Source organism: Penicillium manginii, assembly GCF_028828005.1.
Source record: "Penicillium manginii strain IBT 31320 chromosome Unknown utg000005l:1.0-5665137.0:1.0-5668048.0, whole genome shotgun sequence".
NCBI lineage: Eukaryota > Fungi > Ascomycota > Eurotiomycetes > Eurotiales > Aspergillaceae > Penicillium > Penicillium manginii.
In genome coordinates, this window is record NW_026643106.1 from 4,371,680 (window position 1) to 4,388,922 (window position 17,243).

The 17,243-nt window shown below is 50.2% G+C and overlaps 7 protein-coding genes across 7 annotated transcripts; 5 read left to right on the top strand and 2 right to left on the bottom strand.

Moving 5' to 3' along the window:
- Positions 1-12: 12 nt before the first annotated feature.
- Positions 13-3,653, top strand: N7533_007955 (histidine biosynthesis bifunctional protein hisB; the record flags this gene model as incomplete). The annotated part of the gene is made up of 10 exons (XM_057104605.1): positions 13-34; positions 102-450; positions 530-891; positions 954-1,086; positions 1,150-1,237; positions 1,309-1,335; positions 1,663-1,730; positions 1,842-1,983; positions 2,058-3,497; positions 3,564-3,653. The coding sequence occupies 10 exons, from the start codon at positions 13-15 to the stop codon at positions 3,651-3,653; spliced, it is 2,721 nt and encodes a 906-aa protein (XP_056959562.1).
- A 1,124-nt stretch (positions 3,654-4,777) lies between these two features.
- Positions 4,778-6,845, top strand: N7533_007956 (cleavage polyadenylation factor subunit MPE1; the record flags this gene model as incomplete). The annotated part of the gene is made up of 3 exons (XM_057104606.1): positions 4,778-4,949; positions 5,022-5,319; positions 5,384-6,845. 3 exons carry the CDS (start codon positions 4,778-4,780, stop codon positions 6,843-6,845), a joined length of 1,932 nt encoding a protein of 643 aa, XP_056959563.1.
- Positions 6,846-7,731: 886 nt separating this feature from the next.
- N7533_007957 (ornithine decarboxylase antizyme) lies at positions 7,732-8,595 on the top strand (the record flags this gene model as incomplete). Its single annotated transcript, XM_057104607.1, has 3 exons — positions 7,732-7,764; positions 7,853-8,271; positions 8,379-8,595. 3 exons carry the CDS (start codon positions 7,732-7,734, stop codon positions 8,593-8,595), a joined length of 669 nt encoding a protein of 222 aa, XP_056959564.1.
- Positions 8,596-10,137: 1,542 nt separating this feature from the next.
- Positions 10,138-11,335, bottom strand: N7533_007958 (5'-methylthioadenosine/S-adenosylhomocysteine nucleosidase family protein; the record flags this gene model as incomplete). The annotated part of the gene is made up of 2 exons (XM_057104608.1): positions 10,138-10,194; positions 10,241-11,335. 2 exons carry the CDS (start codon positions 11,333-11,335, stop codon positions 10,138-10,140), a joined length of 1,152 nt encoding a protein of 383 aa, XP_056959565.1.
- Positions 11,336-11,810: 475 nt separating this feature from the next.
- Positions 11,811-12,757, top strand: N7533_007959 (yippee/mis18 family protein; the record flags this gene model as incomplete). The annotated part of the gene is made up of 2 exons (XM_057104609.1): positions 11,811-11,826; positions 12,123-12,757. 2 exons carry the CDS (start codon positions 11,811-11,813, stop codon positions 12,755-12,757), a joined length of 651 nt encoding a protein of 216 aa, XP_056959566.1.
- A 406-nt stretch (positions 12,758-13,163) lies between these two features.
- Positions 13,164-14,566, bottom strand: N7533_007960 (SHNi-TPR domain-containing protein; the record flags this gene model as incomplete). Its single annotated transcript, XM_057104610.1, has 2 exons — positions 13,164-13,439; positions 13,511-14,566. 2 exons carry the CDS (start codon positions 14,564-14,566, stop codon positions 13,164-13,166), a joined length of 1,332 nt encoding a protein of 443 aa, XP_056959567.1.
- Positions 14,567-14,863: 297 nt separating this feature from the next.
- Positions 14,864-17,191, top strand: N7533_007961 (DNA polymerase epsilon noncatalytic subunit; the record flags this gene model as incomplete). The annotated part of the gene is made up of 1 exon (XM_057104611.1): positions 14,864-17,191. The coding sequence occupies one exon, from the start codon at positions 14,864-14,866 to the stop codon at positions 17,189-17,191; it is 2,328 nt and encodes a 775-aa protein (XP_056959568.1).
- Between the last annotated feature and the right edge of the window lie 52 nt (positions 17,192-17,243).

A 17,243-nucleotide genomic window follows, 5' to 3' on the forward strand; every position in this document is an offset into this window, starting at 1 on the left:
ACTGACGCAAGAATGCTTATCGGCTTGTGTGGAGGTCAGCAGAACAGTCTCACTTCGCCACACTCATCGCTTGGCCTAAACTAACAACCCTTCCCGAAAAGGCATCTGTGCCGGCAAGCATGCAATTGCCGAGTACCTCATTGAGCATCAAGGCTTTCAGCTTTTAGAACTCGCTAGTCAACCATCGCATCGCACTATCACCGACGATATCGATGACAATCTACGACTCCAAGCTTCCCAAGTTAGCAAGTCCGGTGCCACGCCGCCCGAACACATCTTCCAAACGCCCGAATCCCTTCTCGATTTCGTGACAAAACATTGGCAAGAACGCTGGGTTACCACAGATATTGCAGATGGCGCAACCCTCGATCGCTTCATTTTACGCCCATTCTTCCTACTCGTGAGCGTTGACGCCCCCGTGAGCCTCCGCTGGAAGCGATTCTCCGACCGGTTCGTGGTGTTCCAACCTCCATCTATACTTTGATTGCCTCGGGGGAAACTTGAATTTATTCTAAACTTATCTATACAGATGCTGGCGAAGACAACTCGACCCGCCAGATCTCGAGAAATTCGTTCTCTGGAATGACCGTCACCTTTATGAGAGGGATATTGGGCGTGTCTACCTGACCGATCGAGCTCAAGTTCGCCTATTCAACTCATCCTCATCACTCGAAGAACTCCACCAGTCTCTACAAACACTTGACCTTGGAGATGAGCAACGACTCAGACCCAACTGGGATCAATATTTCATGCAGCTCGCGTCCCTTGCGGCGCAGCGAAGTAACTGCATGAAGCGGCGTGTGGGATGCGTTCTTGTTCGAGAACGCCGGGTCATCAGCACAGGGTACAACGGGACTCCAAGGCATCTGACGAACTGTAATGAAGGCGGATGTAGGTCTACTATCATGTCGATGAATAATTTTGTTCCCCACAACTAATCAATTAACGCCTAGGTCCTCGTTGTAATCGCGGCGATGGAGGCGGCGTTGGTCTTTCTACTTGTCTATGTCTGCATGCGGAGGAGAACGCGCTTCTGGAAGCGGGCAGAGAGCGCATTCGAGAGGGTGCGATTCTATACTGTGATACGTGAGTTAATCTAATCTGTGTCACTTCACTGTTGGACCAATCACTCATGAGTCATGGCTACAGGTGTCCGTGCTTGACATGCACCGTCAAGATTGCTCAAGTTGGAATCTCCGAGGTGGTCTACGCCCAAGGTTACAACATGGACGAATCGGTACGTGGTTGCAATATACTTGAAATATTAGATGTCTGGGGTTATTATTGTACTAACATGGTTGAATCCAGAGTGCCACCATTCTTAAGTCCGCAGGCGTACGTCTACGGCAATTCACTCCAGTAAGCACCGTGTCCAGACAATACATTTGATTAATGTGAACCTGACTGATTATCGATCGCAGCCTTCGAATGGGTTGATTTACCTCCAAGCATCAAGCGAATGAGCCATCATTTAGAAACACCGCATCAAAACACTATTTCGGAGTAAAAAATATAAGTGCATTAGAAAGGGAACATTAGTATTATCTCCTTCTCCCCGTGTTCTATTCATATACATTTGTTCGCCTTATCTATAAACGAATCTTCATCAGAGACATATGTAAGAAATTGATTGATCACTATGACTGATAGCCTTGGAGCTAGTTTAGAGTAAATGTGGAGCTCTCGACCGCACCCCCACCATCTTCTGCTATTCTGCCCGGCAGAAAAGAGTGAGTCAGCGGGTGAATTTTGGAGGGGTTCTCCATCGCATTTAATCCCCTCCTGCCTCAATTGAAACCGCTCACTTTTCTGCACCTTTTTTGAAGTACTTGGTCTAGCAGGTTGAACGGTCCCTTCATCATGCCAACTGTTCACCTTCTCGACTACGTTGCGGGGAACATCCGCTCCCTGGTCAACGCGATCAACCAGGTTGGATATGAAGTGGAGTGGGTTAAGACCCCGGAGGATGTGAAGAATGCGGACGTGAGTGTGATGATATACTACAATTTGCGATTTGCTCCCTAGTCCTGAACTCCCGCTGACCTTCCTCGTGGTAGAAATTGATCCTCCCCGGTGTCGGCCACTTCGGCCACTGCCTCTCCCAACTCGAAAAGGGCGGCTTCCTAGGCCCAATCAAACAGCACATCGACTCCGGTAAGCCCTTTATGGGTATCTGTGTTGGTCTCCAGGCTCTCTTCCAAGGTTCCGACGAAGATTCTGCCGTCCCGGGACTGGGCGTCATCCCCATCCATATCAAACAGTTCGACGACAAGACCAAGAGCGTGCCGCACATCGGATGGAACTCTGCGAAGAACCAGGGAGAAGGATCGAAGGATCAAAGCTTCTTTGGCTTGCGACCGGACAGCAAATACTATTACGTTCACTCCTACGCGGCGCCCTACACGCCGGGTGTCTTGGAGAAGGACGGCTGGTCTGTCGCAACGGCGACCTACGGCGAGGAGGAATTCATCGGCGCGGTCAGCCGTGGAAATATCTTTGGCACACAATTTCACCCGGAGAAGAGTGGTGTTGCAGGATTACGGGCTCTCCGCGCATTCTTGAACGGTGACCAGGTCACCCCTCTCCCGAAAGAATTAGCCGCCAGCAAGGAAGATGGCCTGACTCGCCGAGTCATCGCCTGTCTTGACGTGCGAGCCAACGACAACGGCGACCTGGTTGTCACAAAGGGCGATCAATACGATGTGCGTGAAAAGAGTGGCGTCGATGCGGGCGGCCAGGTCCGAAACTTAGGAAAGCCCGTCGATATGGTCAAGAAGTACTACGAACAAGGAGCCGACGAAGTCACGATCCTGAACATTACTTCTTTCCGCAACTGCCCGCTGGTCGATACACCCATGCTTGAGATTCTGCGCCGGGCATCGGAGACAGTTTTCGTCCCGTTGACTATTGGCGGCGGCATCAAGGACACAGTCGACACTGACGGCACTCACGTCCCAGCACTGGACGTGGCGACAATGTACTTCAAGTCCGGCGCTGACAAGGTCAGCATCGGCTCTGACGCCGTTTTCGCTGCGGAGGAATACTACGCCGCTGGCAAGAAGCTGAGCGGCACTACTGCCATCGAATCCATCTCAAACGCATACGGCAAGCAAGCTGTCGTGGTCAGCATTGATCCCAAGCGAGTCTACGTCGATAAGCCCGAAGACACCCACCACCACACCTTGAAAACCGCCCACCCCAACGAAGCCGGTCAAAGCTACTGCTGGTATCAATGTACCGTCAAGGGCGGCCGTGAGACTCGCGACATGGATGTACGCGAACTGGTGCAGGCCGTCGAGGCCATGGGTGCTGGCGAGATCTTGCTGAACTGCATCGATAAGGATGGTAGTAACAGCGGCTTTGATCTGGAATTGATTAATGATGTCAAGGCCTCTATCAAGATCCCTGTCATTGCCTCTAGTGGTGCTGGCCTGCCGGCTCACTTTGCTGAGGTCTTTAGCAAGACGACTACCGATGCTGCGTTGGGTGCTGGTATGGTAAGTAGATATACTCCGTAAGATATACTCCGCAAAGAAGACAAATTGCTAACATTTGGATAATAGTTCCACCGAGGTGAATACACCGTCAGCCAGGTCAAGGATCACCTCCAAGAGGGAGGATTCCTCGTCCGTCAATTTGAGGCGACAATTTAAATCGGTAAAATGAGAGCTGGTTTGATTGTTGGTAGAATCTTTCAACTTTATAGATATCATGAAATGAATGGAATGTGATTTACTTGAAATCAATTGATACTTGCTTGTAGTCCCGTATACCTACCTAGGTAGGTACATAGCGACGCTCTAGGCGGTGAGTCACGCGACCACTCAATGCGATCCATGGATGTCCATAACATTGTAGATATCGTATATATATGTAAATATGTAGTACTCTAAGGAGTGAGTAATTGCGACTATATTACAAAATGAATCGATTAGAACCATCCAACGGTAATTCTAGGGGCATGGAATGAAATCGAGGCATCCGGTCTCGAAGGATGACAAACCACCGGAAGCAGCTAAAATCTCGCCGAGTGGGGCATCACACGTGACTAATTCATGCAAAGTGGCGACGGCGGCACTTCTCCGACCTCCAACCTCCAACCTCCAACCTCAACCCTTCACCACCACCGCCCACCCTCCCCTCCAAACGTACTCGACATCGCACATCCAATTCCCCTTTCCTTATCACCCGGCAAGCGAATTCACATTCTACTAAGCAGCATCTTACGTCCTGGTTTCGGACCGATCTCGATTCTCTTTTGACAGGGTTCCCGACCGCGAGGGCGGATAACCGGTCTCACTTTAGGCAAAGGAGGTGGTTCTGCGAGTTATAAAGGAACTGGTTCACTCGCCGCGCCCTGTTTCAGTGTCAGCGACGGTTTCTTTCTTTCTTTTTCACTTTCGGCATTTGTATTTTCCATCTGTCTTGAATCATATGCAGTTTGAGCTCTCACCTTCCATCATCCAAGAGAGAGAGAGAGAGAGAGATATTCTCCCAACAATCTACCATCCCTGAAGAGATATCTCCAGTGATAGGCCCCAGTGACTATCCAGGAATCAACTTACTGTGCTGCTCTTAATATCTTGCTCGTGCTTCGCTCCCCCACCCCCCTCTTCCCCTCACCTCACCTTTCAATTGACCATCTTCTTTCCCTGCTTCTACCTCTTCCTTTCTTCTTTCTCGTCTGTACTCCTGTGATTGTGTTGCGCCTTTCATCTTCGGTCTCCATCTTTTTTCCAGACCCAAAGTACTTGCTGCGCACACACAGCTCAATACAATGTCATCGTCCGTTCATTTCAAATTCAAGTCCCAAAAGGAGCCTTCGCGGGTTACCTTTGACGGTACTGGTATTTCCGTTTTTGAACTCAAGCGAGAGATTATCAGCCAAAGTAGATTGGGTGACGGATCTGACTTCGAACTCTCTATCTACAACGAGGACACCGGAGAAGGTAGGCCGATGGGAATCCCCAAACCCCCGAGAACTTGACTTGTCCTCCCAGCAGCTTTCTAACATACAGTAGGGTATGACGATGATACGACAATTATTCCACGATCAACCTCGGTGATTGCCCGCCGATTGCCTGCAGCTCGGCCCGGCAAAGGTGGCGCCGCTCGATATGTCTCCGGCAAAATGCCCGTCAATGCTCGCAATGCGTCTCGCATCGAGCCGTCAATGACCCGCACTGCGCCTGGAGGTGCTCGTGCCGTCAACAATAACGTCTTAGAACTAAACAATGCACAAACGGAAGAGGAAAAGATCAATGCGCTCATGAACCTGCAGGCCAGCCAATGGAAGGAACAACAGCAAGAAATGGCCAAGTGAGTTTCCGTGTTTGCCTATCCACATTCTTTCCTTGTCAAAATTACTAACACCCCGATTCAGTGCAACCCCTGTTCCATTTGGACGCGGTCGAGGCAAACCCGTCAATGTCCCCGATCACCTTCCTCCTCCTGGCTACCTGTGCTATCGTTGCCGAGAGAAAGGTTTGTTCATCAACCTCCGGATCCCCTTCCACCCTCGATCTCAAGCTAATCTCTTTTTTTCCATTTTAGGTCATTGGATCCAGGCTTGCCCGACAAACGACGATCCCAAGTTCGACGGCAAGTACAGAGTCAAGCGATCCACCGGCATCCCGCGATCTCTCCAGCTCCTGGTAGACAAGCCAGAGTCCCTAGCACCCGATGGATCCACCGACGATTCAAGAAACACAGGAGTCATGGTAAATGCCGATGGAGACTTCGTCATCGCGAAGCCTGATAAGGCAGCCTGGGAACTTTACCAGGAAAAGGTGAAGGCATCGGCGGCGGCTGCCGCTGAGGCTGCCGCCGCGGAGGAGAGCAAGGCCTTGCAAGCTCGAGGTCTGGAGTGCCCGATTGACAAGCGGATGTTTTTAGAGCCAACAAAGACACCATGTTGTCAGAGGACCTATTGCAATGATTGTATCTCAAATGCCTTGATTGAAAGTGACTTTGTTTGCCCAGGATGCTCTACAGAGGGCGTCCTTCTTGATAACCTTATTCCTGATGAAGAGGCCGTTTCCAAAATCAAAACCTACGAGGCGGAAAAGGCTGAGGCTAAGAAAGAAAAGGAAAAGCAAGCTGCTGCTAGTCAGGACGAGGTGCCAGTTAATGAGGCGGAAACTAAGGAGTCTGCCACGGCTAGCAAAGAAAAACAATCTACTCCTAAAACTGAGACGGATGATGCATCTGCATCTACACAGTCAAAGAAAAGGCCTGCTGAAAACGATCTCACTCCAGAATCGGCAAATGCAAATGGCAACTCCGACACTGCGGCCAAGAAACCACGCAGCGAAAACCCGACCGATCAATCCAGTGCCAGCGCTGATGGCAATGCCCAGGATAACCCAGCCGGAGCTGCAATTCCCCCATTCAACGGCCAGCAGTTACCATTCGCGGCACCAGGCATGATGCCCCCATTTACAGATCCCGGCTTCGGAAACAACGCAATGGGTTTCATGAACCCGATGCCCATGGCCAACGGATTTCCTACTATGGGTCCTGGTGGCTGGAACATGCCCAATATGCCCAACATGCCCTTCAACCAACCTGGCATGTTTGGCGATCAATCGAACGGGTTTCCTAACATGTTCAATGGCGATCCGTCCATGGGCATGGGATTCCCTCCCATGGGCCAAATGCCCCCGATGCCGAATGGTGGATTCCCGGGTCCGAATATGGGCAATTTCTCTAACCAGCAACGGACTACGTTCGGTGGACCTTATTCACACCAAGAGGACTCAGCTTATTTCCGACAGCCGGTGAATCCTCAGCGTCACCAAGCGAGAAATCGCAGAGTGAGACCGAGTGATTACCGAGAACTCTGATGTGAGCTGAGCCTTAGATTGCTAGCGATCTGATACGGGTAATGGTTTGGCGTTGGTTTGGATGCACCCTGTACAGGCATCCCTTCTCATTTACTTTTCTTTTTTTCTTTTAGAGCGTTGTGATTTTTCTTCTTTCTTCTCTTTCTTCTTCATTCTATTTCTGTCCCCCTTTTTTTCCGATATCTTCATTTGATTCTCATCGTGCTTCCGCCAATCAGCGGCACGGACGTTCCCATGCATTTTTCAAACCCATATGTATTTCTAACTGAGTTGCCCAATGAAGCATGATTCACTTTACGAACATAACTTAGTTACTTCAGATACTCCCAAGACCAAAAAAATGAAACTGCTCTTTATGTTATCAGTGCCGACTTTAGTAAGGTAGTAACTATTCCATGCACTCACCTGCGACCCGATAGATCGATCTATACACCGGAAGCACGCGCTTTCCCTCATTATGCACCTATTCAAATACATACCAAACTCCGACCCTAGAATTAGTCTAAAACAGATGAATTGACACATTCAAAACCAAGACTATGCAATACTGCATCATCAAGTGTGACAAGAGCTGCCCAAGTGGCAATGGCAACCCAAATTGACCGCTGGTCCGCACGGACTCGATCAGGTGATGCGCCATTCCCCCAGAGAAAATCCCCCATCTTCCATTCCTCCACGTCTTTAATCCATATCCTTATCCACCACCTTCGAACCCCAACCCAACCTTCACAATACTCTCTCCAAGATTACTAGTCCAAATCAGCTATGGCGAATTACATGAGTAGTCATAGTAGTAGTCACTACAATCAAATGACCCGATTTCTCGACCAAGAATCCACCGCTCTCGCCAGCTGCTATTCCGTTGACTCCTCTACCTCCAAGGTCCATGGCTTCCACTACTGCACTACGCTGGGCGCCGGTACGTCTCCTACACCCTGTGCCCCTGAGCTAGCACACAATATCTCGCATCCCCCGCCTCTGCCGTCCATACTGACCCTTCCCAACAGGAGCACAGTGGTGTCCCTGAGGTCCCCTCAGGGACTAAAACCTCCATGAGAAGCCCTCTCCCCGAGCGTCCCGCCCCGAGTGCGGAACGCATCTCCTGGCCCGGCAATTACCGGGCCGAGTACAAGGGAGAGGCGATGCATACTATTCCGGAAGAGTGTGAGAGACTCTTCTGTGACACACTTTCCGCGACTTTCCTTGGTGAGGGGATTGGCGCAGAACAGGAGTCACTGGGAATGGGTGCGTTTCAGAACATTCAGCCAGAGTTCGGACATGACCGAGATCGAATCCAAAAGTGGGTGGAAGTTTGGGACTACGCCGGCGACGCCATCTATCGCGGCTTTGTGGCAGATATGAACGGCGAGCGAACGTTCTTCGTATTCTTTGAGGACGGCGCTATGGGCCACGGCCTTAAGTCTGGGTAAGCGAAGAATCTCTTGCATCCTGCAATTCCACTCATGCGTCGCATGAGTCATCGTTCTATGTGCCTTCACAGGGTCTGTTCTGATACTAATATCAATCTTACAGGTTAATTGCCCTCTTCGAACTCGCAGGAGTAGAAGCATTCGACTGCTCACAGATCGTCGCCTGCGTAAAACGTACACAACACACAAACGAAATGGAACTCGTCCGCAGCCTAGGATGGTGTGGATTCAACCTGACAACCCTCGAGCCGTGGTCTACGGCCGGCGCCTCGGGTCCATTCCTTAGCCCGAAGTGGCTTTTCCTAGCGGCAGAAGTATAGCCGTTCGCGCAGCGATGAAGGGTGGTTTCGCATTCGCTCGCTTGCCCTCGCGCGCGCCAACTGTCGCTTATTCAGAGCGCTGGCGATTAGGACGCTTTGATTGTTCATGCGTTTTAGCTTCTGGAGTTCTTTTTATGTTTTATTTTCTTTTTGTACGCTTTTCTTTCTTTTTTTCGAAATTGTTTTGAAAGCCGAGGTTATCAGCGATAATGGCTTTGACTTAGCATCGGATACTTTAATAAGCTCTTTTCTCTTCTTTATTTTTGCCGTGTTCCAGAGATACATCTTCCGCCTGACTGGCGTTTCGAACTTAGTGAAAATAGGTGGGTAATTGATGAAATAGGCCTTCGAGGACTTCAAGGAGTATTTATTCATCAACGGATTCCCGTACACTTGGTCAATATCGACCGCTAGTCCTAGACGGCCATGGTAATCACTTACCTAGGTAATACCGCAATTTTATCAATATTAGTCCAATAATAAGATTCTATTTATCGGTTCAGAGGTTTCTATGCCAGCCTGTATCTTTTGCAGCCGCTTGATATCGGGTATTTTACAGTCCGAGACCTCAAACACTCATACGGAACCTTACATACTACTAGTGACTAGTACTAGTAGAGAACTATTAAACCCAAACGTTAGTACAGTACAGTCAATAAGTAACTATAACTTACTATAGTCTATTCCACGGCATTTGTCATTTTGAATCTATGTTAGCATAAAAAAGCCTAACTTTCAGCACATTTAGTTCAAGTACTACTACCTAGCTAATCATAATTCGACGACCCAGATAGTAAATACTATACTCTTACCTAATAATTTTGAGTTGGGTACCTAGGTCGTGATATACTTATCCATAGCTTCAGAAACAAACATTTCTTTTACGGCCCTAGCTATTTGAAATGGTAAATCTCTCCAGAATCGCAAACCACACTATGTGTAAAACGTACGCATGAAATATTCTGGCGTATAGTACCAGCTTGCGTGACCGATCGGATGGTTGCCGCATTCAAGTCATAGTATTAGTACTCTTTCATGTCCCACCAGGTTGGAAAGAAGATATACGCGTTCCAATGCGGACCCAGTCATTATTAAATTTTTGGCTAAATATTAATGCGGGCAATCTTCTTCACTTGAAACAATTTTGAGATGGCAAACTATTATTGAAGTGATGAAGAAGTACGTGTTAGGTAGTTTTTTTATCTATCAGGCAATTGACAGAGTTGCGATTGGTTGTATCAACGGCTTTGGGCTCGCCTTTCTGAGGCGGGTATACTAGTAAATAATGGGCTATCCCTAGTATCTTGGACATGTTCGACTGTGTTACTTTTAAAAACAACTTGAACTTGAACTCTAGGGTTCAAGTTGCGATTTTCCATAATGCGAAAGTATACATGTATAAAACTCATCCCAGTTATTGATGGACAATCGGCAGTAGGCGCATTCCATGGGGCAAGGAAGCTCTGTCGTCACAAAGCTTTCGGGATTTATTCCTGGATGAACTCGTATGTGGCCCTTATTATACATATACGCGGCCGTGCTTCATGCCGCATCCGGCTTTTGGACAGGTGTGCTCGAACTGAGGGTAATGTTGATTTTCTATATTTCGGGTAAGAACACCTTTATTCCGAATATTGAAACGCACGCCACAATCCAAACACTTCTCGTGCATAGCTGGCACGCTGGGTGTGATGGGGCGCGGGAAGTGATATTCGGATTGGTCGTGCGCGAACATTTCTGAATAGCTTTTGTTGAGACGAGGAGGAACGGGCTCGTGGCTACTGATAGCCTCATCGACAGTCGGCGTCGTCCGTATTTCGCGAGCAGGTATGACCGATAAAATATCTTTGGCACAGGCAGCGGCCGTCGCTGCTGCATAGCCTTGCCATTTCTTGTTTTTGTGCGAGTCGGCATAATCGCTGATACCTCGAATGTTAAGGCATGGAAACTCATGCATCAATCCAGCCGCTTCCATTTCGAAACAAAGAACGCCTCCGAGCTGTGAGCTGAGTTTGTCGCGAACAACTCCGTCTCTCATTACTTGATTGCCAGATGCTATTGTTCCGAAATGGACGACAGTATCTTCAGCCCGAGAGGGCCGCATTACTAACATCCTCTTGCTACACTCACCGCAAGTCTCTCCATAGCTGTGATGATAGCTCGCCATAAACAAATCATCAGGCTCTGAGTGAGGAGGAGCGAATACTGGCAGGTTGCTGAGGCATGATAGAAATTCGGCAAGCCGACTTTCCCCAGTAAGATGGTTGGCGTGTACGACTGAAATCGTATTAAGTAGAACGGTGGGAGGACAGTTAAGAAAACCCGTTCGCTCGAACTCATTTGGTCTTGTCTTTCCAAAATCATATTGCACCACTCCGCCATGGCCCATATGCGGCTGGCTGACGACAACATCGCCGAGTCGGATATCGAAACTGGCACTAGGAACTCCACCTCCAATGCCCACCATCAAGCCAAAACGGATGGAAGGAAACGCCGACTTCATTTGAATCGCAACCGTAGCAGCTGAGGTGGTTCCTGGCAAGCCTTTAGGAAGGCATGCCATGACAATATTATGCTGACTTATACGGCCCAACGTATAAAGATTGCTATCGACATCGTTATTCCGAGGGAGATCTGGATGCCTCTCATCCAACATCTTCCGCGAAGCAGCCAACTCAATCGGGAGGGCGCATACCCATCCCACCGTGTAATCTTCGTGCCGGAAGGAAGGGTGTGTCATTGGAGATCTGGTTGTGATGCGGGGTCTGTGTCACAATGAAAGCAGGCCAAGTCACCGTTACTGCGTTTCAAGGCCTAGTAGACTGGGATCAATAAAGAAGGCGAGCAACTGTTGTGCCCATGGGGGGGTGATATTTTCAAATGAGAGGGGGGGCTTCCAGGAGTTGACCAATTGACGTGGACAGCTCGGCTCGCCTGCAGGTAGTCAGCCTCACTTAAAGAGAGTAGTTCTATTGCGGCTACCTATACACTACTTTTATTTATGCTATGTTGCGTAATATTTTTTGAATCAGAGTTGATTTGAATAGGTATCATTCCTTGATACCTAAGTACTTAATTTGTTTAAACCCGAGTCGATAATCAACATAAAACTGTACTCTACCCGGCTTCCGTACTAATAGCGCTGGCTGTGGCGGGTGACTTGCCTACTCGGATGATTATTCTACAGCATCATGATTTCTTCAAGCTGTGTAACAATGAAACCTTTCCCGAGTTCCTCATATCCTTATTCAACACAAGGTATACCCCAAACCCAAACTGGGAGATGGGACCATCCAATTTTATAGACGGGCGATAAGATAAGCGATCAGTAGATCAGCGGGGACTTTCCAAAAGGGAAGTATGACGCCCAGTCCATCCTTGGGAGACTTGACATTCACTGTCTCTTTACTTTCTCCTCATCAGCCCACGATGTCGAAAGAAGCGAGCAAAAAAAGCCTTCTATTCCCACGCTTCCTCCTCCCCTCCCAGCTTCGAAACCAGTCCCCAGCCCCCCTTCCCCCAACAAGCTCCCCAAGCTCAAGCTCCTCCCCCAACTCCCCCCCACACCGACAAATACCTAAACGGCCATGCCTCCTACCTCCGCTGCTCTGAATGCACCGTCCACATCTGCCTAACCTCCCAAATAATAAGCAAGGGCTTCACAGGCAGGCACGGACGCGCATATCTCGTTTCTGGCTCCGCATCAGGACTATCCGGTGCCGTGCCCGCCGTATCAGTTAGTGCATCGTCATCGGCCACAGCCTCGCTGCCCAACACCCTCCTCCAACGGCCCGTCCCTCGCCAACTAGTCACAGGCGCACACACAGTCAGCGACGTCTGCTGCGCCTTCTGCGGCAGTGTTCTAGGCTGGAAATACGTTGCGGCCGAGGACGAGTCGCAGCGGTATAAAGTGGGGAAATTTATTCTAGAGACAAAGAAGACTATGGCTACGTCTTGCTGGGAGTCGCCGCCAGACGGACCCGGTGATACTGCATCGCCGGAAAGACAAGGAGGGGAGGCCGTGCGTGCAGAAGTCGAGTTTGATAGCCAGGATGAAGATGAGTGTGAGGATTTGTTTGCTGGGATTTGGAGTTCTGGTCTGGCTAGTCGGAGGAGGAGCCGGAAGGTTGAGCGGAAACCTACCGTGTTTGGCATTTCGTGAGGGTGTGTTGAAGGATGCCCAGTGCTCAAGGAGCTTTCGTCTCAAGTGATGATTGATTACGATTTTTCTTTATCTTTTTTCTTTTTGTTCGTCTTTTATGTGGCCCCCGCAATATGATACCCCATGCCCCCCCCATGCCCGCCTCACTCTATCAGCGATGCGCATCCCTTGTTTCTCATTCAACATTTAATATGCAATTAATTAGGTACAACATACGATACTTGCACACTTTGGCAAAGGCTAAAGCTATACTGGAGGCTTTTGATTTGTGAAGAATCAGACTGAAATGAATATTTTATGAGCTTGATAAATAATCAAAATGTGAAAAAAAAGTAGATAAAACTTGATCCTAGAACGCTCGAGAAAACCCAAAAAACCCCCATGAGACAGGCACCGAAACTGAGCTTTATGCGTCTTCCACCTTCGCGCGCTTCGAGTCTTCTTCCGTCTCAGCATCATCAACAGCCGGGCGTTTCGATCCTTGTTGGGAGGGTTGGCTAGCAGCAGGCTTCCGGCGAACCAGGGAGGAAAGATCTGTTGCGCCCTTGCTCACAGCGTCCAGCTTCGCTTTCTGATCTGTCGCCGATTGGCCAACGATTTGGCCAAGGATGCCTTTGAGCATGGCTTCGTTCCCTTGGTCTTCTTGCTCGAGGGACACGGGGGATCGGTGGAGATCAATTAGCTGCGAGATTTGTTAGTATAAACGTATAAAAATGGATCACGAATAATCCCCAGGAGTAGGGTGGGACTCACTCTTTGCTCCATATCAGCGACAATCTCCTTGACATTCGCAATCTTCCGTTTCGCGGCAGTAACCTTATCCTCTTCCATATCCGTGGCCGCTTCCAGCTCCTGCTCTTCCCGTCTCATACGGACCTTGCAGCTCTCGATCGCACGCTCCATATGAGTCGCGGCTTCTTTGCGCATTCCCTCGTCAATGGTCTTTGGTTGCTGCTCTTCCTCCTCATCGCCCGGTTGTTGCGCAGAGGCAAACTCGAGCGCAAGAGACAGTTTATAGTGGCATTCCGCGACAGAGGGATCCTCGAAGGGGACCAAGGCATTGCGGAGTTCAAGCGCGGTGCGTAAATCCGTCACCGCATCGGAGAATCGCTCGGCCTCTAAAGAAATTTCCGCTTGGAGGTCATAGGTATCCGCAAGGCGTTCCTTGATGTGTTTTAGGTCGTCTGGCAAGTCGGTAGAGTGGCCTTTGCCTTTGCCCTTGCTAGTATCGTTCTCCTCTGCAGCTTCCAGCTTCTTGAGATAAAGAATGCGCGCAAGATCCAGGACCTCAAAGGCATTGGCGAAATCATCATCGTCTTCGTCCTCCTCTTCTCCTTGTTCTGCGTCCTCCTCCTCCTCATCCGAGTCGACAAAATTATCATCACCAGAGAATTGGAAAAGCGGCTTCGATTGTGCCGGCTCAGACTTTGTCTTCTCATCCGTTGTTTTGGCGCTGTTTGAGATCGCGTCTTTGATCAAGCCCTCGCTCTTGGGCGCTGATTTGGCCGACGAAGTATTTTTCGATTGGCCTTGAGCAGGCTCGCCAGCGGCCTTGGAACCGAGCACGTCGCTGTTGCTGACGGCAACATTGTATAGCGATTTACCGTAAGCGTAGAGGAGATCGGCATTCTCGAGCGACAATTCCCCGTTCAGCGCGGCTTGGAGCTCGGTGGCTTGTGAGTAGAGCTCTGAAGCGGCGTTGTGATCTTTGGAGGCATCTTTGGCGGCGGCGCGGGCGATGAGATCGTCCAGTTGAGCGCGCGTTGGCTCCTCGGGGGTTGGTGATCTAGTCTTTTCTGTTTCAGTCATGGCGAAGGGAGGTGTGGTGGTAAGTAAGAACTGAAATGAAAATGTAGGTCAAGGTAACAAAGGCAGGGAAGGTCAAAGTAATCGATAATCGATAAGAGCAACCTCCGTCGCGCTCGCGTGCGCGTCACGCGTCTTGGCCTTTTCCACTTCCACTTCCACTTCCACTTTGGCGACTCGACTTTGTGATCAACTTGATCAACTTTTACCTTTTACCTTTTACCTTTGGAACCATTGAGTTGATCGGACTTCTAAATAATCAATATCTCACGCCCGTCACGCCACAGCGCGTTCTTCACAATGGATCCAACCTCCACCCCACGGCATACGGATCGCTTCAAGATGGGAAATACAGATCCAATTCCCTCGTCTTCACCGGCATTTGGAACACCAGCACGCCCATTTCGCATGAACAGATCCAATGCGCCACCTACAAAGACCTCTATTCTTCCTATCCTACTTCCACCTTCCACTCTCCGACCTGTCGCTTTCCGAACCTTCACCCGCAAGCATAACCTAACCATTTCATCCTCGGCACTGCAAACATTGGCCGCATTCGTGGGTAAAAACTGTGGCTCAGGCTGGCGAGAAGAAGGCCTTGCCGAGAAAGTCCTAGACGAAGTTGCGAAAATATGGAAAAGAGCCGGAGGAGGAGTTATCGTCGAAGAAGGGAAAGGTGCCTCCCTCAAAGCTATCCTGCAGACCCTCGAAGGAAGCATGAGTGGCGGACGAGTCGTTGCTGGTAAACAAACCAACTCGACAGATAGAAATGGAAGCATTACGAGTGTGGGCGCTGATGTTGGACGCATCGATCTGAACCACAACAACGACCAAGGAGGTTCATTTGCCTCGAGATCCGCCGATAACGAGGAAGATGAGTCCGCGCTATCAATTCACCCTCGGAACTGGTTCAAGGCAATTGATGCCTTTGATCTCCCCCGCCTGACCTACAACGTCGACAAGAAGTATTTTGAGACCCTCAAGTCAAAGCCGACATTGTTCCCACCCCCATCGCACAAAACTTCTCTTTTCAGAGACAGGTATAACTTGGTCTATCAAAGATTACTTCGCAATGAGTCTTTCCAGAGTTCTTTGGGTATCGCAGGTGTTCCTTCACTACAGCGATCGTCGTCGAACCTCGCCGCCGGGCAATCATACAAGTTAACGCCGATTGCAAACTTGCTTGGCCGGAGTGGGACATCCCATCTTCTTCTGGGCCTTTTGATAACATCACCAACCGGTGATTTAGCACTGGTAGACTTGACTGGAACCGTGTCTCTCGACCTAAGCCATGCACGAATGATCCCAGAAGACGGCGCTTGGTTCGCACCGGGCATGATCGTGCTAGTCGACGGTATCTACGAAGAAGAAGAAATGATCAAGGGATCCGTCCTAGGCGGCAACACCGGCGTCGGCGGCTCCATCGGCGGTCACTTTGTCGGAGTATCGATTTGCGGCCCTCCATGTGAGAGAAGGGACATCTCCCTCGGAACCGGCAACCGCCAAGGCAGCGGAGAACTCAGTTCAAGCGGCGGATTTGGCTGGGTCGACTTCCTAGGAATTGGCAGCGAGCGTGCCCAGGGTGCTCGTATGAGGAGAATTCAAGAAAAATGCCTCCAGGGCTCACGAGAAGAATCTCAAACGGAGGTCTCAGCGCCGCCGAGACTGAAAGTCGCCGTAATGAGCGAAGTCAATCTCGACAACATGCGAACCCTCGATGCCCTGCGCAAAGTATTCAGCTCCTACAACGATCTCGCACTCCACGAGCGTCCCCAGTCTTTCGTCCTGATAGGCAACTTCGTCCAAACAGCCGTCATCAACGGAGGCGGACGAGCCGGCAGCATCGAATACAAGGAATACTTCGACTCCCTCGCCGTCGTGCTAGCCGACTTCCCAGCTCTCCTCCAACACTCAACATTCGTCTTTGTCCCCGGCGACAATGACCCCTGGGCTGCAGCTTTCTCCGGAGGCGCAGCATCAACGATCCCCCGCCATCCAATTCCCGAACTATTCACCTCCCGAATCAAACGCGCCTTCACAACCGCCAATGCAGACCTAGATCGGTCCCAGCAGAGCTCAAGCTCAAACTCCGCACCCGGCGAAGCCCTCTGGACCTCAAACCCAGCCCGACTATCATGGTTCGGACCCGTCCACGACATAGCCATCTTCCGCGACGACATCTCAGGCCGCCTTCGCCGCACAGCGATAAGCACCAAGACAGACGAAGACGAGCCCGAGCCCGACACAACCATGCACGAGGCCCTAGAAAACGACACAGTCTCCATCGAGCCCGACCAAACTGCCGACAACAAACCCGACACGTCGTCCGCAGCCGCAACGATGGCGCGCCGCTTGGTCAAAACAGTCCTTGACCAAGGCACACTTGCCCCATTCCCGCTGACATTGAGACCCGTTCTTTGGGACCATGCTTCTGCTATTCAACTGTATCCGTTGCCGACGGCTCTGATCCTGGCCGATGCCGAGGCTAGTCCTTTCTGCATGACGTATGAGGGGTGCCATGTTATGAACCCGGGACGACTGCTTCCTGAGGGTGCCGTGCCGACTGTTCGGTGGATTGAGTATGATGTTCTACGGAATCGGGGGAAGGTTAGGGAGGATCGGTACTAAGCAGCCGGGGGCCGATACTATGCATAGTTACGACGATGTCAGTTGGACTAGA